The sequence below is a fragment of the Calliphora vicina genome, chromosome 4 (assembly GCF_958450345.1).
Source record: "Calliphora vicina chromosome 4, idCalVici1.1, whole genome shotgun sequence".
In the NCBI taxonomy this organism is placed as follows: domain Eukaryota; kingdom Metazoa; phylum Arthropoda; class Insecta; order Diptera; family Calliphoridae; genus Calliphora; species Calliphora vicina.
In genome coordinates this window covers 101,272,255-101,299,064 of record NC_088783.1, presented here as the reverse complement: position 1 = coordinate 101,299,064, position 26,810 = coordinate 101,272,255, and the positions used below count along the sequence as shown (strand labels likewise).

Genomic DNA, 26,810 nt, shown 5'->3' with positions numbered 1-26,810 from the left:
TTTCTTTTTTATTAACTTTTACAATGTAAAATCTGTTATTAATAATAAATCAATTCATAATATAAATTACACTTAAAATTGTTCCGAGTGTAAATATTTTTGCTTACCAACACTGATTCACTGAACATACTGTTCGTAATAACAACAAAATCACCGGCATATGCTAGTATTGCCGATTTAAATTTGTGCCTGGTTTTTTATTATTAAATTATTGCTTGGGATACACCATTTTTATTGTTTAACAAAAAACTAACAATAATTTTGTAAAAAATAAGTGAAATACGCAAATCATTTGTTGCGTTTCGTGCTGAATTATTAAACAAATTGAAATATATATATTATCTACTATTTTTATAAGAATTGGCAACCCTTAAGTTAAACTTCATTTTCTACGAACAAGACAATTTGCTACACACATTTTTTTTGCTGTGAATGAAGTTGGTGTTTTTTATGAAAAATTTACACAAGAAAATTTTTGCATAAAATTTTAATTGATAAAGAAAAAGTAAAAAAAGTGTGAAAATAAATTTGACAGATTTAAAGTTACTACTGAAATTTTATAAGAAAATAAAATTCTGTTTGAAAAAAAGGAAGAACAAGCACAGCACCATCAGAAACCACAATACGGCAGCACGCGTCTCAAATTATTTGCAATATTTCAAGAAATTGTTGAAATTCATTTGTTTGGATTAGCCAAAGGCTAGTAAAAGTAATATATACTACATCGACTGGGCATGGCACAACATACAACTGTGTCTGCTTTGGCAGACGAATTATCAAAAGCTGTAGAGCTAATCATGCATCCACAGACAACTCAGCAAGCCCGTATGGAGGCGTATATGGCATGCGAACGATTTAAGGAGGAAAGTCCTCTTTGTGCTCAAGTCGGTTTATTTCTCGCTAGTGGACAATATACGCAAAATGTTAAGCATTTCGGTCTCCAACTGATGGAGTACACCATAAAATTTAAATGGAATTGTATATCACAGGAAGAAAAATTATTCATTAAAGAGCACGCCATGAAGTTACTTTTAATGGGCGTCGGACCGGCAGAAGATCGTTCACTTTCACATCTAAAAGATGCAGTGTCGCGTATTATAGTGGAAATGATTAAGAGAGAATGGCCACAACAGTGGACCACATTGTTATCTGAGTTATCGGATGCCTGCACCAAAGGGGAGGCTCAAACGGAATTGGTGCTGTTGGTATTTCTGCGTCTGGTGGAAGATGTGGCGCTTTTACAAACCATCGAATCAAATCAAAGACGAAAAGATATGTACCAGGCATTGACCAATAATATGAATGATATATTTGAGTTTTTCTTGCGTCTCATCGAACTGCACGTGACCTCATTTCGTGAGGCCACTGGTCAGGGGCATTTTCAAAAAGCCAATGCTCACAGTCGAGTTGTAGAGGTTGTTCTACTAACCTTAACTGGTTTTGTGGAGTGGGTCTCTATAAATCATATCACCTGTAATAATGGCAAGCTTTTGCAAATCTTGTGCATTCTCTTGAACGATAAGGCTTTCCAGTGCAATGCAGCTGAATGTCTCTCACAAATAACAAATCGTAAGGGTCAGGTGAAGGAACGTAAACCTTTGTTGCTGCTATTTGGCGAAGAACCAATGCGCTACATATTCTCGGCTTCACAAATGATACCTACAGACAGCAGTGTAGCTAGTTTGGAACAAAATCATCAATTTCTGAAAAAACTTGTTCAAGTCCTTAGCGGCATGGCCCAACAGCTGGTGCTGCTATGGGGCAAAGAGGAAGGAACCATTCAAAGACCTCCCCATTTCGAGATATTCCTGGAATGTTTGCTATATTTGGTGCGACACTCTTCACTTAATGTGGCCCATGGTACTGCTTTAATATGGAATGTTCTGTTAAAACATGACGCTATCTCCAAGGATCCCAGCTTAGTTGTCTACATTCCAAAAATAATTGATGCCGTAACTCCTCGCATCATCAAGACCCCTTATCCAACAGCCCGATGCTTAACTGGAGGCGGTCCAAATGTCGGCTCGACAGCATCATACATCTGCCTGGACTATGACTCTGAAGAGGAATTTGCAGTTTTCTTTTATAGATGTCGAACGGATTTCTTGGAAATATTTCGACAATCCACTCTAGTACAACCGCTAGTAACGTTTGCCTATTGTGAGCAGTGGTTAAATCTTCGGTTGTCAAAGGCTCATTCGGAACGTGGCAATGTGCAGTGCAGTGTCTTGGATCCCAGCTATTTGGAATGGGAAGCTCTCGTATCGGTGCTTGATGGTGTTCTCAGTCGCATTTTAATGGTAGCGGAACGTCCTTCAGTGCAGGCTGGTCTGCGATTGTTGGAAGACTGCTTGAAACTGGATACCGACAATCCATTGACTCTGTCCATACTTCTGTCGTGCATTTCAGCTCTATTTGTGTTCCTAAGCATGTCATCGTGTCAAATTACGCCCAACAATTGTGTGGCAATGAGTGGAGTATCATTGTTGCCAAGAGTTTTAGAGAAAATTTTCAATGCTTTGATATTCCGAGATCCCAACGATCCAAACCCATCGCATCAACAGCCATTGACACCGCGAGTGCAGGCCTGTAAAAATCTTCGTCGACATGCTGCTTCGCTTATTGTGAAACTGGGTCATAAGTATCCTCTACTATTGTTGCCCGTTTTTGACCAAATCAATTCTCACGTAAAGTCTCTGTTCCAACAGCCGCAACATCCCATTAGTAAAATGGATCGTGTGACTCTGCAGGAGGCTCTACTGCTTATCTCCAACCATTTTTGTGATTACGAACGGCAGTACGCATTCATAGGAGAAATAATGCGTGACAGCTTGCCTCATTGGTCAGCCTTTTCGCATGCTTTTAAGTCTGCCTTAGACTTTATGCATTTCGTAGGCTTGGACCAGACCCCCATATATCCCATCGAAAATGATCCTTGTGGTCCCCATCGTAGTACACTCATTGACGCCCTGTACATTGTGCTGGGTGTGATCAAACGCTGCACTTGGCCCGATGATCCTGATCGAGCATCACGTGGTGGTTTCGTAGTCGGCTTTACTGAACTTGGCAATCCTATATGCCGCAATCCGGCGTCACCGCATGTCATACCATTGTTGCCACACATATTGTCGCTTTTGCGTGTTTTAAATGAACTGTTCAAACAGGAGGCTGTTTCGGGACTCTCTGAAGGTTATCGCAATATACACTCTATGCTGGAACATGAAAAGAAAGTGCTTATGGGAGTCTGTGCAGTGCCAGCAGATCCTTTGGATCCTTCGGTCAAGAAACCACCAACGCCATTCGATAAAATGCAACAATTTATGACTCTACTGTATGAAGGTTGCTACCACATGATGGGATCGGCTGGTCCGTCTCTTGGACGTGATCTCTATCAACTGGAGGGCGTAGCAGATGCATTAATTAATAGCGCCTTTACGTGCTTAGAGGATCTGCCAGATTATCGACTACGTCCTATTGTGCGTGTATTTTTCAAACCGTTTGTTTACTCCTGTCCTCCGGCATTTTACGATACTGTCCTACTGCCCATCTTTGCCCATATATCGCCCATTATGTTTAATCGCTTGACTACGCGTTGGGTTTACATTACATCTCTGTACGAGTCGGGCCAACTTAATGAGGAAGAACAATCGAACGACACCCAGGAAGTACTCGAAGACATGCTTAATCGTTCGCTAACACGCGAATATTTGGATGTTCTCAAAGTGGCTTTAGTGGGAGGGCAAATTGGACCCGATAATAGTACTGCCAACAATGCCACATCCACTTCTAATCTCCCCTCAGATGTGACAATGGATGCTGAAGAACATTCCATGGACGGTGTAGCCCACACAAGAGCCGCCCAAGCCGCTTTACTTTCCGACATCATTAGTGATTTAGGTGCTAAGCTGCTGCGTAACCCAACCACTACCAATTACATATTAATGACACTACTCGGTGCTCTTTCTTGGAACGATGGTACATGCAATCTTAAAGCAGTAAATGTTTCTGCTCCGGTCATGCGTTTCTTAGCAGCGGAGCAGTTAATGGATGCCAACAAGGCCGTAGCGGCCTTCACAGCCGTTTTGCGCGGCCTCCAAGTGCACGGCCAACATGAAGCCAATCAAGCTGGCCTCATTACCCTGGGTGTACAATTCTATGAACTTTTGCGTCCCAAATTCCCAACACTGTCCGAAGTACTGCAAAGTATTCCGAATGTTTCATCGGCCGACGTTCAAAAGTTCGATGAAAAAATTGCCGTTGCCCCCGTCAAGGGCAACAAGGTGGATAAGGCAAAAAAAGATTTATTTAAAAAGTTAACCGCACCTCTCGTAGGACGCAGCATTAATCAACTATTTCGTCATGAAATCAAAATAGCGAATTTGCCACCGATGCCATCTCATAAATTAAAAAATTCGTCGGCCGACTTAATAGACACAAATCAAAATTCTGGTCTATCCAGTCTATTCCAGACACCAAATAATAAGTGACACCCATTGTAAAATATATAAAAATTATATATGTAAGTATTTCAAAATATTTTGTATATTTTTATCGTATAAATCAACATAATCTTTATAAATTGGAAGCAAACGTTGAACTATGTATATTAGGGTGGCCCTTAATAAACTAAAGTTGGATTTTGGCCATTCTCACCCTCCAGTTTGGTGAACATTAGTAAAAAAAATCATCCTGAAGTTTTGAGATGCATTTACAAGGGGAAAAAATGCATTTTTTTCAGTTTTTGTAAAAATTTTGCATTTAAAATATTACTTTTGCAATTTAATTTAAAAGAATCAAAATGTGTACGTAATTGTCGTTCTAATGAGACATAAAAAACAGAAATTGGTCAAAAAATGTTAAAGTTATTAAAAATTCGCCAGACCATTAACGTGTCTCAGGCAACTAGAATAAGAAAGGTAGGAACAACATATTTTGGTAAATATTAAAATTAAAGCTCATTTTTACTTAAAATATGTCCATATTTACTTGTATATGAGTTTTTGTCTTCGCAGGATACCGCTAACCTATTCTTAGGTATGAACCATAATATAACAATAAAAGGTAGAATCACTACAAAATATGTTCTCAATTATACATGACTTGAATTGTCAGACTAATATAAAATAAACAAAATATTTTTCAATTTTCATTTGTTGTTATTCGTGTTTTTGGATTTCTGATTTTTATTTTTCTATTATTTGACGTAACAAGGCATAGCATTTTAAACTCTCTCCCTAGTGATTCTACCTTCTAATGGTTGTATCATGGGTATGAACAAAAAAATAAATATTTTTTAACGGCAGTTTCAAAACTCCATTTTCAAATTTTTAAAAATTTTGTTAAACAAATTTCAGAATTTTTTGATCATCTCATTGGGATTTATTAAGAATATAATAGGGAATAAAAATGTGAAAAAATTATAAAAATATCTCTTATAGTTTTTCCGTACCTGCGATTTAAATTTTGAAATTTTCAAGAAAAACCAATTATTTGGCAATTTTTAGGCGAATGAGCTCTATTTCCTTACTCTTATGAATTTTAAGCAAAATTTTTACAAAAACTGAAAAGCCCTTGAGGGCTTGCGGCACGTCTTAACCCCAACCGATTTACCAAAAATTTGTTCACGATGATTTTTTTACTAATGTTCACCAATCTTGGGGGGGGGGTTGTGAGAATGGCCAAAATCCAACATTCGTTTATTAAGGGCCACCCTAATGTATATACTAAAATCTAAACCACAAAATCAAAGAGTGATGAACTCACGAAAGCTTTGAAATACAAATCTGCAGATAGCGTTTTGGGTATTAGAGTTGTTAATTATTCGAGTTTTATTTTAATCAAATAAAAGTTCATATTTTTTTTATTCGTGGTGGTCGATTAATTTTTAAAATTTATTCGATTATTCGAACGTTTAACGAACAAAATATATTATTCGAATAATTTAATAAAATATATTTAAAACAAAATGTTTTATAATTTTATTGTTAACAATGAATTAAAATACAAAATTAATAATACACAGAAATAATTTTGTACATAAATGGAATGAACTTAGTTTCAATTAATAATAAGCATAAACAAATACATACATTATATTAATCAGCAAAATCGGTCCACAAATGGCTGACATATGAGGAAAAAACCAGGACAACCTCGATTTTTGACCTATATCTGGATTACTAAGTCATTATATAGACAATATTGATATCTAATGATAGATATTTCAAATACCTTTGCAGAGACGTATATAAGTTGGACCTACAATGGGTCGAAAACGGAAAAAATATTTTTAACCCGATTTTTTTTTCACCAAATGTTTTTTTTGCTAAATATTAAAAAAAATAAATTTTTTAAATTAAAAAAAAAAAAATTAAAATATTAAAAAAAAAGCAATTTGAAAAAAAAATTTAAAGCAAAAATTTTTTACCCATATTTTTTTCAAATTTAAAAAAAGTATGTACATATATACACTCAATCAATTAAGTCTCCGTACAAAAATACTTGTAATATAAACTAGCTATTTATGGTCGCTTTTCAATACATATTTAAACCTTTTTTTAATTAATTTTATAAAAAATCTTATAAACTAGAAATCAACATAAAAAAACTACAAACATTTTCATTAAAAACATAAAAATTTACATAAATTCAATAATTGTACTAAAAGTATCACCAAAAAAGTCTCCGTACAGTTGACCGTTTTAAGGCAAGGAACCCCAATATTAAAATTAATTGCATTTAATATGTGATAGGTCCTCCTTTCTGAGCAATTGCAGCATTTAAATGGCACTGCATGGAATGGACCAGCTTTGTTGTTGTTAGGAAATCTATTTTATACCACTCTTCCATTATAACGGCTTTTAGCTGATCTTTGCTCGATATATTGTGCTGCCGAATATTTATTTCCAAGTGATTCCATAGATGCTCAATCGGGTTGAGATCAGGTGACTCAGCTGGGTTATTTAATTGCTTAGGAACATTATAAATAAGACATTCCTTTGATAATCCAGAGGTGTGTTTGGGATCGTTGTCTTATTGGAAGCAATACAAACGGCCACAACCAGAATTTTTGCATCACTTTGTTTTAAGTTTTCTTTTAATATATTAAGGTATGCATATTTATCCATCGTCTTTTCAATAAAAATAAGATTTCCCACCCCAGATGAAGCCATGCAACTCCAACCAATTACGTTACGTCCTCCATACTTTACGGTTACGTCAAATGCTTCGGATCCATTTCAGTATTTGGCTTTTTCCATACCATTTTTCTTCCATTAGAACCAAAAATATTAAATTTACTTTCATCGCTAAAAAAAAAGTCGATTCAAAAAAAAAAATCTTTATCAATATGCTCAATAGTAATCCAATCTCTTTCTCATGTTCACTTGTCGAACAAGCGGCTTCTTACGGCTTACCCGACCATTGTATACATTTAGTTTAAGAGCGTTTCTTACAGTTTGGGGGTTTTCCGTTAATTCATCATTAGTTTTCAAGTTTCTCGCAATTACACATGCGCTAATTTTTGGATAACCTTCTACAAATCGTACAATTCTTCTCTGTAAGTGGTGGTCTACTTTTCTTGGACGGTGATTTCTTGGTTTATTTGCCATTGTTCCGATTTTTTTGCACTGTTGAATAACGTACTAAATGGAAGAGCGTGGTTTTTTTACAATATGATTGATTTCAATTAGACTTTTTCCTTCATTTTGCAGGTAAATAATAATTTTATATCTATCCATTGAAATTTGCTTATTTTTGCATTCCCTGACAACAACAAAGCTGGTCCATTCCATTTAAATGCTGCAATTGCTCAGCAAGGAGGACCTACCACATATTAAATGCAATTAATTTTCACATTGGGGTTCCTTGCCTTAAAACGGTCAACTGTACGGAGACTTTTTGGTGATACTTTTAGTACAATTATTGAATTTATGTAAATTTTTATGTTTTTAATGAAAATGTTTGTATTTTTTTTATGTTGATTTCTAGTTTACAAAAATTTTTATAAAATGAATTAAAAAAATTTGTAAATATGTATTGAAAAGTGACCATAAATTGCTAGTTTATATTAAAAGTGTTTCTGTACGGAGACTTAATTGATTCAGTGTATGTATTTTTTTTTTTTAATATTTTGAAAAAGATTTTTTCACCAAAATTCATATTAATTAATGACTTGTGAATGGTATATAAAATCCGGCACAGCCGAATAAAGCTCTCTCACTTGTTTTGTTGTTGTTGTAGCAGCAGAGTTTGTTGAGTTGACAGCCCTTGGCCGAGTGAACTCGGTTCATTGCGTAGAACCGGCTGTCGTGGGAATGTTCACATATGCGGGTGTTGTTTTAGTTTTTCATAGTTTTTTATTATACATACTCACCACTCATGATACAACAATACATTTCTTGTAACGTCAAACAAAAGAAAATATAAAAAAAAAATATTGAAAACTGCTCACCACTTAGGTTTTTGACAACTGAGTTAGGTCTCTGACAGGAGAGCTTTCGATCTATGTGTATTTTTCTAGGCATATATGTCATAATGTACTTTTGTCAAATAATAAATTATAAACAAAAGGAAGTATTTTTCAAATTACCGTAAGGATATTATATTTTTAACATATTCATACGTTATATTTTATTACAATAACTACTTTACACACAACAAAAACGATCAGTATTTATATGATCTTTTTAATATCAATATGTACATGTATAAAACAGGATATAATATCAAATATGTAAGATGCTATAGACAATTTAATTGATTTGTATTTATTTTTTCAATATTTATTTCAGATTTAATAACTATGATATGCATGTATATCAAGCGTAATTTAAATCAGATGTATTGTTGATGAAACATTTAAGTCGAATAGTCTATTATAACGAAATTATGGACTTGCAACAAACTTCAACAAACAACCCTAAAATTCCTGAGTAAAACTCTTAACTAAGAAAAGTATCATTGATGATAATGATTTATGATGCTCTAGCAAATAGTTATTTATTATGTTTAGCTATTTTTTTTATATTGTATTTACCCGAATTCAATTAAACAAAATTTGAAAGATGCTGGTTATGATTTTGAAAAAAAAACAGCAAGAAAACACATTATACAATATATAAACTAAACTACTTGTTATGTATGTTTTGGAATCATTATGTTTTTGGTTAATTTCATTTTAATGTTAAAAATTTATTTATCCTTTATTTCCATTGTTTAATTTTATTGGAGATTTTCCAGTTTTTTTAATATAAAATTTCTGTTGAGAGGAAATTATTTTTACAAACAAACAAAATTATTGAATAGAATTATTTTATAAAGAATACGCATACAATTGAATATTTAAATTTAAATTATGTAAATGTAAAGCTAAGATTTTTTTATTAAAATTATTATTATTATTTATGAAATAAGAAATCAAATACAAAACGAAAATAAATTTAAACGAAATTATTATGAAAGCATATAAAAAATTAGTACGCTTTCTGGTTTCATTTATTGTTTATCTAATTATTGAAATTTTCAGTTTTTATTGCGTTTTTTTTTTTTGGTAACTTAACTTTGTGGGTTGTAAAATAACATGAGTAGAAAACTTTAGTTTTATACCCTTCACAATGAGTGGCAAGGGTGTATATACATAAGTTTGTCATTCCGCTTCTAATTTCAGCATTTAAAAACTATACAGAAAGATTTGAATCCGTAATTATATTCAAAAATTTTACAAACAATAATCAATTCCACTTAGAAAACCGAAACATTTTCGTATTAATTTTTCTGGAGATGCAAAATACGTAATTGATTCCATTTTTAATGATAATAGAAATGGGGCATAGTACCATAGTACAGAACAACATAAATTTGGAACTTTGTTCCGGAACGACCTGGTTATTCTTAACTGCATAACTGTAATGGCCTGAGAATTAATATTGAGGAGATCACAAAATACATTTATAATCATGTTGGAAATATGTAGGTGAGATGCAAAATTCGTTCGTTACAAAAATTAAAAATAATTGAGATAACTATTATGATTCTGGCAGTCTTCTCTATGTTGCAGTTTATTTAATTTTTTCAACTGTTGAGTTTTAGTCAAGAATGGAATAACATATAAGCATTTAAAACATTCGAGTAATTTGGACCATTTAATAATCCGCTACATGTTTTTCGTGTTTTTCCAAAATTCGGTTTATGTGTAACGAGCTAATAAAATTTGAAGGTTAGATACCTACCATAGTTAAATACAAATGGAAACTTCTGAAATATAATTGGAATATTCTAAAATGCAATTAGAAAATTCTGAAATTCGATTGGAAATTTCTGAAATACAATTGGAAATACTGTATAAATAAACAAATATATTGTTTCGTTTTAACTTTTTCAAACCGCTGGTTTATTTCCTTTAACTAAACCGGATACTTTTGATTGCAAATAAAAGCCGTTTAGTAGTTTGAAAAAGGTAACAACTCTTTATTTATTCAAATGTACAACAACAGTATTAAATAGTCACTCAATGTTTTTTTATACACGTTTATAAATTCGCAGAAATACAGACACAATTTATAATTTACACGAATTCACTTGAAAAATACAACACACTTTAAGACACTCAGTTGATGTTTATTCGAAAAGCGTCTCTGATAAACTGACTAACGACTGCAACCTCTGCCACTATTTATAACACTGCCATCTGCACTCTAGATTGCTTATTAACTGTCAAAGTTCGAATATTCTAGATCTTACTAATACATACGCCATCTGTGGTGTACTTTCTACAATGTTCTTTAACTGAATATTCGAATTCAAACAGCGTTGCCAACTTACGATCAATGGTCAACTGAATGCCCACAGATATGTTACAGTTCGCTCTTACAGCACTGTTATTTGAAAGCATTATGCTACTTTTAAATCAGCCCTTAAAATCGTTATATTTGAATTCAAGTACAATTTCGTAACAATATTATACCTGCGATATTCTCATTGTCTACCGACGATTCCGATTTTGCTGCAATCAATGATAAGTTATCTACTATATTAGGTTAGGTAAGGTTCAATGGACAGCATTGTTTCCAAGGTGAACCAACCAAATTCTCTGATAAAGGAATGGATGCGCTTAGAGTCATCCTTGGTAACTCATCTAAACACTAGAGGAAGGGTGATCCAAGTATACGATCCGTCATGTTTGTCAGAACCAGGGGGGTTACTGCGTAACTCAATTCGAAAACGAAAATGTGAGCTAAATACATTATAATTAGAAAAGATTTCCTTTCGAATCGAATTAGGGAGTAACTCCCCAGGTATTGGCAGAATAAGTGGAACACTGTCTCCACTTCTTCGTTTCGACAGCTTCTACAGAAATCGTTAAGTCGTAGGCCCATTCTTCTAGCCTGCGTACAAATTATGCAGTAACCTGTAATAAAATAAAATATTAGCCTTATTTAACCAGGACGGAATTCCATAAGTAGATTCGGCCAGGTCGACATCGCGATAACACTGGTTAGTTCATTAGTCCACCTGTTATGTGCAGTCTCATATAGTTTCTACTGTACAACCATCTTACATTTTGCAAATACCAGAAAAGGGATTTTTGACCAATTCGTCTGCTATAGAATTATAAACTCAAAATATTTAAGTTTGTTCATAATTTGGCCATAAGCGTTTAATCAAGAAAAGGATCTGTGTCACTCATATTTCTGAAAAAAATCGATTTTTTATATAAAAATTCAAAATATCTAAATATGTTAATTTCTTGGCCAATAAGCGTTTAATCAAGAAAATGAGCTCGATCTGTGATCATTCATATTTCTGACCAAAAATCGATTTTTTTATATAAAAACTCAAAATATCTAAATTCTTTAATAACTTGGCCAATAAGCGTTTAATCAAGAAAAGAAGCTCTATCATATTCAAGATTTTTGGTCACATATCTAAATTCTTTAATAACTTGGCCAATAAGCGTTTAATCAAGAACAGGAGCTCGATCTGTGATCCCTCATATTTCTGGACAAAAGTAATTTTTATACAAAAACTCAAAATATTTAGATTTGTTAATATCTTGGCCAATAAGCGTTTAATCAAGAAAAGGAGCTCGATCTGTGATCACTCATATTTCTGAACAAAAATCGATTTTTTATATAAAAACTCAAAATAAATAAATTCGTTAATAACTTGGCCAATAAGCGTTTAATCAAGAAAAGAAGCTCTATCATATTCAAGATTTTAGGTCACTCATATTTCAAACAGTCGATTTTTTATATAAATTTTTTTTATATAAAAACTCAACATATCTAAATAACTTGGCCAATAAGCGTTTAATCAAGAAAAGGAGCTCGATCTGTGATCACCAGGGCAACCGTCGTATAAACATATGAGTTAGTATTTATCCGTTTCAGACAATTTTTAGAATTTTGGCATCGATTTGTTAGCGCATATTTTTGCATATTTTGCCCTTTACTGCATATTTTAGCATATTTTGCGTTTTATAGCACATTTTTGCATATTTAACTCATAACTGCATATTTTTGTTGGATATTTTCTTTTATTTTTCATTATTTTATTTGCCTTATATAATTTTATTGTTTGTATTGTAATTTTTCATTTCTATATTTTACTATTTTGTTAAGGTCCAATGATAATTGGCCTAAGTTACTTAAATAAAAAATAGAGTACCCATAATCGCTTATATTCACAGAATTTTCGTTGATTTATATTTTTCATATATTTCAATTAAATTAAAAATATACACACAAATATTAAAATTTAACAAATAGTAAAAATACGTAAAAAATTAAAAGAAAATTCCAAAACTGTATGTTATTATGCGCAACTTCTTGTTGGATACATTTAAAAGAAGCAATTTTAGTCAGCTTGAGATTGAGACAGTTTGGGCATTAATAGTTTACCACTAATGTAAAATTAAACAAGTATTCAACAGACGTTCAGAATATTATTACAAAACAACTTGTAAAAAAAAATATTAAGAAATCGTTAAAAAAGAATATACGTGGATATCGATAAACGATACAATGGATGAGAAAGGAAGAAACATAGGAAATGTCACGGTATTTTTAATTGCCGCAGTCTTAAATAGAACTAATTATTCCACTATTGTAAGGCTCTTTTATAATTCTATTTAAATTTTAGATGCCGAATTCAGATGTTAATCTAGATACATGATGAATGCTCCAAAATCCTTTGCAATTTTTTACCAAAAAATTACACGCTATTCACAGAGTTTTTTAAACATTATTCAAAAGATAAAAAAGCTTTTAAAGCTTCATATAGAATAGAAACATTTGGAGAAACTTATTGGGTACATCCTCAGTAGGGATCCTATAAACATTGGGACACATGCATTGAGAATGTAAAATATTATGCCACTAATTACTAAAAAAAGTTTGAAGTATTAAGCAGTTTAAAATATGAGACAAATCAATTGATTATGATTGTCTAAGAAACTCGGAAATCTAAAACAAAGATTTAGTTAAAAAAATTTATAACTTAAGTAAACACATAGTAATTTATTTCTAAATATAATAAAATGAATTGAATATAACTATTTTCATGTAGTGCCAAATTCCCTAAAATCGATATTTAATCCTATAATAACCAATTTTAATTTATGAGCTCAATATTTTATTTACTTCATATATATTTTTTTAATGAAATTTTGAAATCAAACAATAACCAACTATTTTTAAGTGCATATTTTTTATATTTTAAGAGCATATTTTTCGTTTTTAAGTGCATATTTTATTCGCATAAAACAGTTTTTTTGAGCATATTTTTGGTTGCCCTGGTGATCACTCATATTTCTGAACAAAAATCGATATTTTTATATAAAAACTCATAATATCTAAATTCTTTAATAACTTGGCCAATAAGCGTTTAATCAAGAAAAGGAGCTCGATCTGTGATCACTCATATTTCAGTTCAAAATTCGAATACTTATATAAAAACTGAAAATATGTACATTGATTTACATGTATTCTGTTGTTGCAAGTCTTATGTTCTTTGTCTCTCAGTAACGCTTCTATGTATATTTTATTATATGACCATAGGATTCATTGTACATTAGAGTGCTCCAAAAAAATAAAATTGCGAATTTTGACCGTCCCCCCCTCTAGAATTGTTCTATGTATTGTAGAAACACATTGTGTAAAATATTAAGATGATAGGAAGTGCTATTAAGGGTTAATTTCCATTTTTGTACTGTTATTGTGAATACTAGACTTCATTTTATATTTTTCTTAAGTTTCATCAAAATCGGCCCAAACATATATAATATTTCGCTATCTTTCCATGAGAAATTCCAAATATTGAACAAATTGACCTTTGACCTTCACGATTTAAGGGTTAAAGTTTTCCGATTTTAGTAAAACTTTCAGACTATATTTAAAATTACCTGGACTATATTATTCTGAATAGCTTTTACTTAAAAATCATTACAGTAAGGAAATTCTGGTCATTCCCCAAAATATGGCCAAAAAATTAGTTTTTCTCGAAAATCGCAAAATTTATATCGCAGGTACGGAAAAACTATAGGAGGTATTGACATACTTTTTTCATATTTTTATTCCCTATTATGTTGTCAATAAATCCCCATGTGATGATCAAAAAATTCTGAAATTTGTTTAACAAAATTTTTAAAAATTTGAAAATTGAGTTTTGAAACTGCCGTTAAAAAAATTTAATTTTTTTGGTCATACCTGCGAATAGGTTAACGGTATCCTACGGGGACAAAAACTCATATACAAGTAAATATGGATATATTTTAAGTAAAAATAAGCTTTTATTTTAATATTTCTCAAAATATGTTAATTTTGTTCATAAATTTCTTGTTCTAGTGGCCTGAGACACGTTAATGGCCTGGCGATTTTTTAATAACTTTAACATTTTTTCATCAATTTTTGTCTTTTATATCTTATTATAACGACAATTACGTACACATTTCGATTCTTTTAAATGAAATTGTAAAAGTCATTATTTAATGGCAAAATTTTTACAAAAACTGAAAAAATTGCATATTTTCCCCTTGTAAATGCACCTCAAAACTTCAGCGTCGTTGCGCCACCAGTTAACGTTATCCTATCATCCTAATATTTTACACAACGTGTTTCTACAATACATAGAACAATTCTAGGGGGGGACGGCCTGTACCTACAAAGTTTTTTTCGTCCATACAATCTTGGAGCACTCTATTGTACATATTTTAAAATCAACCCCAAACCAACATATGTATATGTAAGAATATAAATTATCATTCAACAATAAGTTTTTTTTTTAATCTTTTTAATAAAATTCAAAAATCGAACACGATCATTTTTTTTAATTTGGACAGGACAACGTCTATGCCAAATAAAATAAATGTGAAATTGTGTATGCAGTTGATGTCATTATATTTACCGAAGCAGATAATAGCAAAAACTGTCCTGAAAATTTAGAACATGATATAAATAACATTAATATATGGTTAAAAATGAATAAATTAAAACTAAATGAAAATAAAACCAAACTTATGGAAATTAATATGACAACTAATGAAATATTTAAAATTAATAATCAAATAATAGAAAATGTAACATAAAATACCTCGGTGTTAAATGATTGTAAAAAAGTTTTTTTTTTTTAAAGAATTAGAAATAAAATATCAATAATGACATTAATAAATATATATAATACAATAATAAAACCTCATTTTGAGTTTGGATCCTCAATTTAATATACAGTGAGCCTCAAAAGTGAGTAAACATCAAAATTTATTTGATTTGAATAATATATTCGGTTCTCAAAAAAAAAAGATTTAAGTCGGAATATAATGATTTTTATGATCTTAAAAAAATCAAAAAAATCACTGGTGTATACTCACTTCTGATGCTGTGTATATGTACATGTTGCCAAATTGATTTTATGCCAAAAAAAACAAAAAACCCATAGTGGGGCGCCAGTTATCACTCAAGCATATATCATCTCTTGCAAGGTGATAACAAAATAATACTTGGCGATTTCAATGCTCACCATGCGAGCTGGTATTCCCAATTACCGAACGATCCCCTCGGAATCAGTATTGCTGATCAGATATAAGATTCAGACATCGCTGCAATAAATGAGGATTTATCTACAAGAGTTACTGCAAGATGCTCAAGCTCCCCAGACATTTCCATTGTCTGTTAATCGCTACTTGCCTATACCACCTGGCAAACTCAGGCCTTATATATCTTGGTCACTATTGAGAAGCGACTTTCCGGAACCCGAAAATCGCACGTTTATAAACTACAACAAAGCCAACTGCAATACCAAAATTACATACATATTCAACAATCATATAAAACTCTAAACACAGTTTCAGCTTTAATATCCTTGAGAGGAAAAGCTTCCGGCCAACGACTGAAACGATCGACACACGTTAAAAGATATGAATATCCTGATTGAGGTAAAAGTGCTACGATGTCCAAATGAATCATTGAAAACCGATTGTTAACAATTGGGAATTTTGCAAGTTTGCTTCTATTGTGTCTCGTGATTTTAGAACGTTGACCGTTTTGTGACCAATCGTTGACATTTTTGTTCATTGATGGCCAAAAGAATTTTTTACAAATGAGTTGTCGAGTCGCACCTATATCAGGATGTGAGAGTGTATGAATATTTTTAAATATTATCTCTCGAAACTCTTTTGGAATATATGGGCGAGCTACGCCAGTTGACATTTCACAATAAACTTGGTACTCTGTATTTGGAAGTGTTATTAGTACAAATTTCATATTACCTGGAGATTGCAATATTTCTTTAAGTTGGAGGTCATTCTTTTGTTATTCACTTAACTTTTTATAATCCACAGCTTGAATTTGAATTGTCTCAATACGTGATAAAGCATCGGCTGTAACATTTTGCGCGCCGGAAATATGCCTTATGTCCGTGGAAAACTGAGCAATAAAATCAAGATAATTTCTTTGACGAGGTGATGTCTTCTCCAATTTTTTTTTGAATGCAAATATCAAAGGACGATCATCTGTATAAATTGTAAATTCTCGAGCTTCCAATAAGAGACGAAAATTACAAATAGCTTAATATATGGCTAAAAGTTCACGGTAATATGTGCTGTATTTCGCTTGAGTATCGTTCAGTTTTTTACTGAAAAAGCCAAGAAGTTGCCAGGAGTTATCAATGAATTGTTCTAACACTGCAACAACGGCGAAGTTCGATGTGTCAACTTTTAGTGCCATCTTCCCCTTAGGACCTGGGTGGGCCAAAACTGTTGTATCAGCTAATGCTTTCTTACAGTTGTTAAATGCATTTATGGAGTCTTCATTCCAGGGTATTTCACGGTTATCATTCTTTTTTGTTGACCCTTTCAAAAAATTATTAAGGGTAGCTTGAGCAGTGGCACCATGGCCAAAAATCTTCTTAATTCCTTAATATCTTCTTAATTCCTCAATCTCTGGAGCACCAAAAACACATTTTGCGGGATTAACCTTAAATCCGAACTCTTTAAATCGCTCAAAAAGAATTTGTAGGTGTGTTAGATGTTCTTCTTCAGATTTTTAAAAGACACAGACGTCGTCAATGTAGAGTCCTCTGCAAACTCCATCGATAAAACGCTGAAATGTTCTCAAGAACTCGAATAACCCGAAGGGTGTGGTCACAGCAGTCTTCGGTATATCATCTGGGTGCACTGGAATTTGATGAAACGCTTTAATTAAATCTAATTTAGAAAAAATTACCGATCCATGAAGGACGCCATTCACCGTTAGGCTTTGCTACCATATGAAGTGAATTTGCCCAATTACTGCTGGATGGTCTAATAATTTCCTTGTCCGACATGTACTACAATTCATCTTTAGCTGCTTTTAATTTGACTGGATCTAGTCGTTTTGGTCTACAATACTTGGCCAACGTGTGATAATAAATCATAATGTGCCATGATTTGATTCAAAAGTTTCAGATGGTGTGAAAATTGTGGTATATACTTTCGTCAGAAACCATTTTGATACCAACAAACGAGACGTTAACAATATTGCCATTTGATTTAAGGTTGGTTGTACCATCAACTAATGCTGAAAATCTGCCCCAATGATTGGGCGAGATACATCAGCAATTACGAAGTTCCATTTAAAACATCTGCGCAGACCTAAGTCTAAATTGCGTATAATGAAAGTTTCTGAGGTGACTTACGATTTTTACAAGGATATACTGAAATTTCAGCACCAGTGTCGATAAAAAATTGGATTTTTGAGTGCTTTTTGGTAACAAATAAACGACCATTATATAATTCATCCATACAAACGGTCGGTAAACTTGTATGAGAGGGGCTTAGTTTTTTGGGGTTTCAAATTTACATGGCTGAATACATTTAAGTGCTTTTTCAGCGAAACGCCAATGATACCAACACAAACCTGATTCTTTCCTATTTCTCGAACTTCCTCTTGAACGAGATCAAGCTTTGAAAGATCATTTTTGTACGTTGAGTTGATCTTGAACGTGTCTCTAACGCATCTATACGAGAAATTATGTTGCCCAATTTACTCGATAAATTATCTTCATTTAAAGGCGGAGATATTTTGGAAACAAACATTGATGTTGAACTTAAAAAGGCTTCAACAATTTTGTCAGCTTGTAGTACTAATTTATAAATGTCACTGGTTTCACACACGGCCAAAATACTCTTTACTTTATCTGGTAATCGTTCCAGAAAGAGTGTTTTCAAAATATCACTACTAACCTTACCATTGGATAAAGATTTCATACGTTGAAGGTAATGGGATGGCTTTTGATCACCCATATCCATGCCACTTAGCAAACGTTTTAATTGACGTTCCGCAGACTCAGCAAATAAATTAATGATACGATTTTTAAGTGCTTCGTATTTACCAGACGTAGGTGGGGAAACAATTATGTCTTTTACCAAAAATAGGACGGATTGGTCCAAATTCATAATCAAATATTAAAATTTTGTGGTGTCTTGAGTAATTCCACAAATACGGAAACTTGCTTCAACTTGGAAGAACCAAACTTCTGGTTCATCTTTCCAAAAAGCTGGAAGCTTTGGTGTTTTTGCAGAAAAAAATTCCGGAAAATTTATGGGCTCAGCCGGCGGTGGTAATGGATTCGATTGCGGCCTCTCTTGCGTCGTGCTTCTTGATGGAATATCTTCAAAAACAGGCATGTTGATTGTAGCAATAATTTTAATATTTGTTCTGCGGGGTCACAAATTATAAATAAAGACACATTTATATTTATAAAAAATAAAATAATTTATTTAATAGTGACACAAATGTAATAGTTTAAAAACCATAGAATAAACACATAGAACGGAAGGAGAGAGTAATATATATTGAAAAATTACTCTCTTTTCACACATACGGGTGATGCAATAATAAAATACATGCAATACATTCTCATGAATTAGGTTTTTGACAACAGACTTAGGTTTTTGGCTCTCAGTTACCTATCTAGTTGTTGTCTATGTTAAAAACTTTAAATCGAATGAAAATTTATGAAATTGTTTTTACAACATTAAAAATGAAATATTGATTGAAAATAATTTTAAAATACAAAGCAGAGTACGGAAATAAACAAATCGAAACGTTTGCTATCGTTTTTGAAAAAAAAGAGTACGAACAATATTGAAACATTCTGATAAAAAACGTTTAACAAACGTTTGGTAATTGATTTACTCATTATAATAGAGAACACAGTACAAAAAAAAAACGAATAAAAAATACGTTTCTCTATCTGTTTTGTACTCAAATGTACGATTGTAACGGTAAATTAAATAATGCAGATGAGTGAAAAGCTAATCGTTTCGTTTTCTCTCTTTGTCACTTGAAAAGTTTTTGTTTTGTACATTTTGCAAACGTTTGCGAAATGTTTTGTTTGTTTTCATAATCTGGTACAAAGTATAAATTAGTAGAGTACCTACAGTACGGTATTCTCATCTGGTAAGGATCTCAACATCTCGGTCGGAGACAGACGTATCCCTACGGTTCAGAACCGGAAAATTATAGGAGTAATCTTCGACATCTTCCTTCACTTCTCTTCGCACGCCACATATATTAACCAGAAAGTGAATTTAAGAAACAAAGTCCTAAAAGCACTCGCTGGCACCTCTTTGGGCATGGACAAGGAGTCAATAACGGCGACATATAAGGCAATTGGCCGCTCTCTCCTGAACTATGCAGCTTCCATATGGACACCCTTTCTCAGTGACACACAATGGCGAGTATTGCAGACAACTCAAAATAATGCACTTCGAATCGCAACCGGATGTGTCAAGATTACAAATGTGGATCACTTACATGAGGAAACAAAGATGCTGTCTGTCAGACAACATAATGTGTTGCTGGCAAGACAATATGTCTTCAGCCATCCCAACCATCAAATTTTGATGGAAGATTCCCTCCTCGACACATCCGGTCAAACTTTCGGCTTTATATTAGATACATCCAGGACGTCATCCCATCAGTCTTCGACCGATTGTAGCCCTTAACCCTTTGACGCATATGGGACACCGGTGTCCCAAATGTTTAACATTGGATATTTTCAAATTAAACTTCTTTTTGTAATCAATTGTAATACAAGTTTGGTACCACTGATCAGGAAAAGTAAAACAAATAAAAGTAGCACAAAATATCGTGCAAAGTTGATTGTGCAGGTAAGTCAAAATTACTGAATAACATTTTTATATATTTAGGCCTATAGAACTACTAGAATATTCCGAAGCTACTGGTACACTGAACCTGGTATGGGAGTGCCATGTATAGCTTCTGCTATGCCTCTTTCACGGTTTGAGGAACTAAGAAAAAATTTACATTTCTGTAACAATGAGTCGCAATTATTAACTGCTCTTGCATATAGACAAGTTTTAGCAAAAGGGTAATGAAAAAAAAAAACTTCACGTAAACGATGTCTGCAATGTGCTAAGAGTAGAGTTGTCAAACCGATTTTCGAATTATTCGAAAAACCGTTTTTTTTAAATTTTCCGGTTTTTTTAAACCGGTTTTTACGGGTTTCGAGTTATTCGACAAACCGGTTTTTTTGTCTCGAATTATTCGACAAATCGAATATTTATTTTAAGATTTTATACGATTACTTTTAATAACACTGTCCAACAGGATTTTTGGAACTGAAAGGGCATGTTGAGTAGATAATTTTTGTAGAAAGGACTTTTTCGGTTTTCTCGACCGGATTGACCCCTAAAGAGAGAAGATTTGGGGTTAAGATCTTCCACAAAAATTAAATGTTGCCAAAACGGCGGTTTTCAGCTAGATCTGGAGGTATTTTTTCGTCGTTAGCGGGTATTTTTCGGAAAAAACCGCTAAGAGGTTTTTCTAGCTGCAAAATATTTTCAGTTGGTGGTTTTTAGCTCTTTTTATACCCTTCACCTTCGTGAGAAGGTTGAAATCAATTTTCTGAAGACCCCAGATATCTTCGGGATCCAAATCTTCAATAATTCTGTCAGACATGCTTTCGAGAATTTTGCTATTTAAAATCAGCAAAATCCGTCCATAAATAACGGAGATATGAGCAAAAATCCGTGACAACCTCTGAAAATTTCATCAAAAAAAGACAATTTAATGCATGCTTTGACAAAAAATCAACAAAACGTATGTTTGGATGTGTGTTGGTTTCATTACTTTGCGTATTTTGATTTTTTTTTGGTGTTTTGTTTGGCGTTGTTTTTATACAACAAAACATATGTTTGGATGTGCGCTAGTTTTATTGCTTTGCGTATTTTGTTTTTTGGTGTTGCTATACGCTGAAAGTGGACAATATACATACATACATACATATATACTAATTATTATAAATAATAATTATAATGCATCTACAACAAAGGTGAATAAGATTCGGCATAGCCGAATATAGCACACTTACTTTTTTATATATTGTATTTACTTAAGCGAAACTAAAATAATAAAATTTTTCTTTGTGTTGTTTTTATGGTTTACCGATAAATGGAGTTTTGCACATATCTAAAAAAAATCTAAGCGCCTTAATGACTTAACAGAAAGACAGTTCCAAATCGAATGTTTTGAAAATTACATTAAGCTTAATAGTTATTTAGGTTATCAGTTTGTTTGTTTTTCTTTAAGTTAAATTTGGCCTAAAAATACCGCCATCAGCAAATCTGGCTTACGCCCTTTAAGAGTCTCCTCCAGGAATTACCACATCGACCTATACCTTCGTATAGGAAGCCGGAATTCTCGAACTCAACTCCTGAGTTTTATGGTCTCCACCAAAATCCAATATGAGTTTTGTTTGGTACTCCACCAGTGTTCCAAATTGAGTTTTGTTTGGTACTCCACCACGACAAATTATAGGTTATAAATTATAACCAAAACGAATGCATGTGGTTAATGTGAAAACTTCGAAGAACCGTAACGCGGTACAGTTAGACGGCGCCAACCATCAACCAATGCGAGTGAAACGCAATCCCTCGAAGGCAGCGAAAAAAGGACGGCCTGATTGCCCTTAAACGATAATGGCAATGACGCGCGAGTTCTTCCTCCACCCAGAGCTGAATTACGAATCAGGTTATCAGTTTGAAACTGAAATACGAAAATACAAATACAATGGAAATATGTCTGAAAAGGAATCAGAAATAAGACAACGATGTGTTGTACATTTTTGTATGTACATACAGTCAGCGTCAAAAGAAAGTGTACAACTTGTTTTTACATTTAAAACGTTTTATTTACATATTAAAAAACAATTTTTTCTCCAGTTCTAGTATATTTAACAAAACACTTAATTGTTCTCTTGCAATATATAAACAAAAAACTAAACTATTTCAACTGCAACAAAAACAGTAACAACAAAACCAAAAATACTCCATTTTTAACGCGTCAGAAAAGTGTACACATTTAGAATTGCAATAAGATTTTTCTAGCTACATAAAAAAATATATTGTTATTCTTTATTTTTGCCTAGATTATAATTTTTTGTGGATCTTGCTGCTAGTCTCATGAGATTTTAAGATAGTAGCTTTTCTTGTTTGATCGCGAGAACTTTAAAACCAAAATGGGAAAACAAACTGCAATTGAAACAAGAAAGTAAGTCATAAAATTTAAAAATGAAGGCAAATCGTCACGTGAAATCTCCTCTATAATAGGAAGAAGCCATAATACTGTAAAAAAAATTATAGACAAACAAAAAAATTTAGAATTTTAGAAGATCAGCAACGTGCCGGAACACCAAAACGCCTTAACAACCTTGAAATACGATCGATTGTGAGAGCAGTGAAGAAAGTATTCACAGTAAGTGCAGTAAAATTATACGAAGAATTAACAGATTCGTACATAAAACAAAAACAAATTTTTAAAATGTGTGAAATGTTGTTTTTGCTTTGCACATAAACATCACTTTGGTGACGTGATTTACAAAATTAGGGCCTTAGAGTTTTTATATAAAAAATCGATTTTTGGCCGGAAATATGAGTGATCACAGATCGAACTCCTTTTCTTGATTAAACGCTTTTGGGCCAAGTGATCTCGTTTTCGAATTTTAATTAATAATTTTAGTTTTATATTTTAATAAAGCATTTCACGTTCGAGAGTGTGAAACACAAATTTATATTGTAAAATTTTATATTTTTCTCATGAAATTCGACAATCGCTAACATGAACAATTTTACTTCCGATTTTAGATAAATCGAAAAAAGTGGGCGTGGTCAACTACGAAAAAATTAGCCAAATGGGTGTAGCCGTTTGGGCGCCGTAAAAACCTACATTTTAAAAACCAACATTTAAAAAAAAAAATTTCTAAATCGGTCCGTCCGTTCTCAACCGATGCAATTACCAACGAACGATATTTGATTTTTATTTATATAGAAGATAGATTGTCTTCGTCGCCATGAAATGTGCTGCTACGATTATGAAGTCTCATGAAAGTTTTTAAATTTGGTTGGTACCTCAGAAATATACTTAAAATGATAATTTCTAATGGATTGATCTTAATTAATTTTAGTATATAACGTTTTTGGCACACATTTTAATTTAAAATTTAATTATTTTTGTTTTTAAAAAAATTTTGTTTGATAACTCGTTAAATAAACAAGTAAGTGTGCTATATTCGGCTATGCCGAATCTTATATACCCTTCACCTTTGTTGTGGATGCATTATTATTTTTTATAATTAGTATATATGTATGTATGTACATTGCCAACTTTCAGCGTACAGCATCCTAAATTTATCAAGAACACAAAAAACAACAACAACGCCAAACGAAACAAAACACCAAAAGAAAAAACAAAATACGCAAGGCAATGGTACCTCAAACATACGTTTAATTGTATAAAAAACAACAACAACGCCAAAAGAAACAAAACACAAAAGAAAAACAAAATACGCAAAGCATGCACATCCAAACATACGTTTTGTTGCTTTTTTGTCAAAAAAACCAACACACAACCAAACAAACGTTTAGATGCATAAAAAACAACAACAACGCCAAAAGAAACAAAACACAAAAAAACAAAATACGCAAAGCATGCACATCCAAACATACGTTTTGTTGCTTTTTTGTCATGCAATGCAATACATGGTATTTTTTGATGAAATTTTCAGAGGTTGTCTCGGATTTTTGCTCATATCTCCGTTATTTATGGACGGATTTTGCATGTCGAAAGCATGTCTGACAGAATTGTTGAAGATTTGGATCCCTCAGATATCTGGGGCCTTCAGAAAATTGATTTCAACAGACAGACAGACGGACATGGCTTAATCGACTCCGCTATCTATAAGGATCCAGAATATATATACTTTATATGGTCGGAAATGAAAAATGTAGAAATTAAAAACGGAATGACAAACTTATATATACCCTTCTCACGAAGGTGAAGGGTATAAAAATAGGGTCGCTATTCTGAGTCTCTTGCGTAACTAAATTACCTCTCTAGAGGTACAGCCCAATTATGAATAAAAAATTCCGCGGGAGTTTGATCCCCGGGAGTATTTTCCCATTGAATTTGAATAGGAAAAATGAGAAAAGGGAAAAGGGAAAAAACTCCCGGGGAATTTGTATTCATAATTGGGCTGAATGTAAAATTTTGCATGCTGTTTTGTTGTTGGGCAAGAGTCTTGCACAACTAATGGGTCGTGTATGGATGGCAACCGAACTTTAATTGCGTTGTCAGTTGCCTAAATGGTGTTACAGATGGCAACTGGCAGCATCATTTTCTGTTGTCAAATGGCAACCAGGGGCCGAATTACCGCATTCGATATCGAGTAAAATCGATCGTAATTTTCTTATTTGAGATTACGGCATTCGATATCGAGCATGAAATTTAGTACATTTTGTTATAATTACGATATCGAAATTATTTTTCGATACGATAGTTCATCCGATCACGAGTGCGGTAATTCTCCCCCAGAAATTTGTGGTTGCCCTCTGGGAACGCAACTGAAGTTCGGTTGCCATCCATAATCGACACATAAATTGCCTAGTGTGAAAGGGGTCAAACCAATGTAAGCAAACTTTAACAGATAGAAATCAGAAAACATATCGAGCAAATTAATATTGAGAAATTACGAACGTATGTAGGGTATACTTTGGTATGTAGTATATGTACATATGTATGTATACCCTTTCCACATATGGGCAAGTCCCAGAAACAGTCTACCAACAAACAAATTTTTAAATGAATCAACCTTGGAATTCTTAATTGTAATATTAGACTTGATATGGGGTGTGTTCGTAAATTCAGTATGATTGCATCACTGCAGCAAATTAAAAGTTTAGCGTTCGAAAAAGCATATTTGCGATTATTGCTTTACGTCAAACGTTTTTTAATGCAAATTGTTGGCAGTGATGCCCCAAATTTGTGCAACCAATGCATCATTAAGTTATATGTTGCAAAAGTTTGCAGGTCGTGGCATCAGTGATGCACAAATTTACTGTATTTACGAACACACTAATGTATATTATATTTTATATATAAACAAAATGTATTTTGATGGTCATTCATACAAAAATGATTATCAAATCCAACACTAGGTCAGATATTTTAATTTTATACCAAAAAATTGAATTTTTTAATATGTTTTTATAATTACTGAAATGTTAACAAGATGGTTCGATTGACAGCTATATTTTTGACCATTCAATTTAAATACAAATGAATTTTGAGTAATTTCACTTTGAATGTAATTTTGCGCAACTTCTCACGGAAAAGGGTATAATTTTCTATCATCTGGATAATTTGTAACGAGCGTCACGTAACGTGCGTAACAAAATGTTCTCGGCTTTTTATGAAAACGGCAAATGATTGTTCATGCAAATAAGTTATATTAGAATTCTCTTTCATTCATCTTTCTTTTAGGAATAAGATTTTGTGTGCTTTATTATGCCAAATTCGATAAAATTACGAATACACACTTCAACTTATGCCATTTGGAATTGCACTTAAATCTCACTATAGCGTATAGTATACGTTGGAAGTATCTTATTTGAAAAACCAAAAAAAATCATATTTAAATATGAAAATGTGTACGAATGAAACGTTCGTCACGCAGGATTAGCCCATATGGTGCTGGGTATAATTAATGTTCTCATTGTGTAAAATATTTTTCTATACTAGACTTACCGATTTCATCTTACATTCGTGCGTCAATAAAATTTATTCTATATCATGATACAACACTCAGTAGAAAATAAATTCTCAATTATACAATTCTTGTAACGTCAAACAAAAAAATATATGAAAAAAAATCAAAATCAAAGTTTGACGTTATAGGGCTAAATATTGAAAACTCTCCCTAGTGCTCCTACCTTCTACAATTATTGTATCATGTTCTATATGTAAGAAAATACTAGG

General features: G+C 32.6%; 1 protein-coding gene and 1 long non-coding RNA gene across 2 annotated transcripts in view; both read left to right on the top strand.

Annotated features, from left to right (window-relative positions):
* Positions 1-21,565, top strand: part of LOC135959060 (uncharacterized) — a 187,452-nt gene extending 165,887 nt beyond the window's left edge. The window contains exon 2 of the long non-coding RNA XR_010576494.1: positions 21,390-21,565. This is a non-coding gene — a long non-coding RNA (uncharacterized LOC135959060). The remainder of the gene's footprint in view (positions 1-21,389) is intronic.
* On the top strand, positions 390-9,510 carry Ranbp21 (exportin-5-like protein Ranbp21). Its single transcript, XM_065506619.1, has 2 exons — positions 390-4,519; positions 8,793-9,510. The coding sequence occupies exon 1, from the start codon at positions 735-737 to the stop codon at positions 4,485-4,487; it is 3,753 nt and encodes a 1,250-aa protein (XP_065362691.1). The 5' UTR covers positions 390-734; the 3' UTR covers positions 4,488-4,519; positions 8,793-9,510.
* Positions 21,566-26,810: the final 5,245 nt, after the last annotated feature.

What these genes read in the sequence shown, in the direction of transcription:
- Ranbp21 (XM_065506619.1), top strand. Translation starts at nt 735, where the DNA reads ATGGCACAACATACAACTGTGTCTGCTTTGGCAGACGAATTATCAAAA.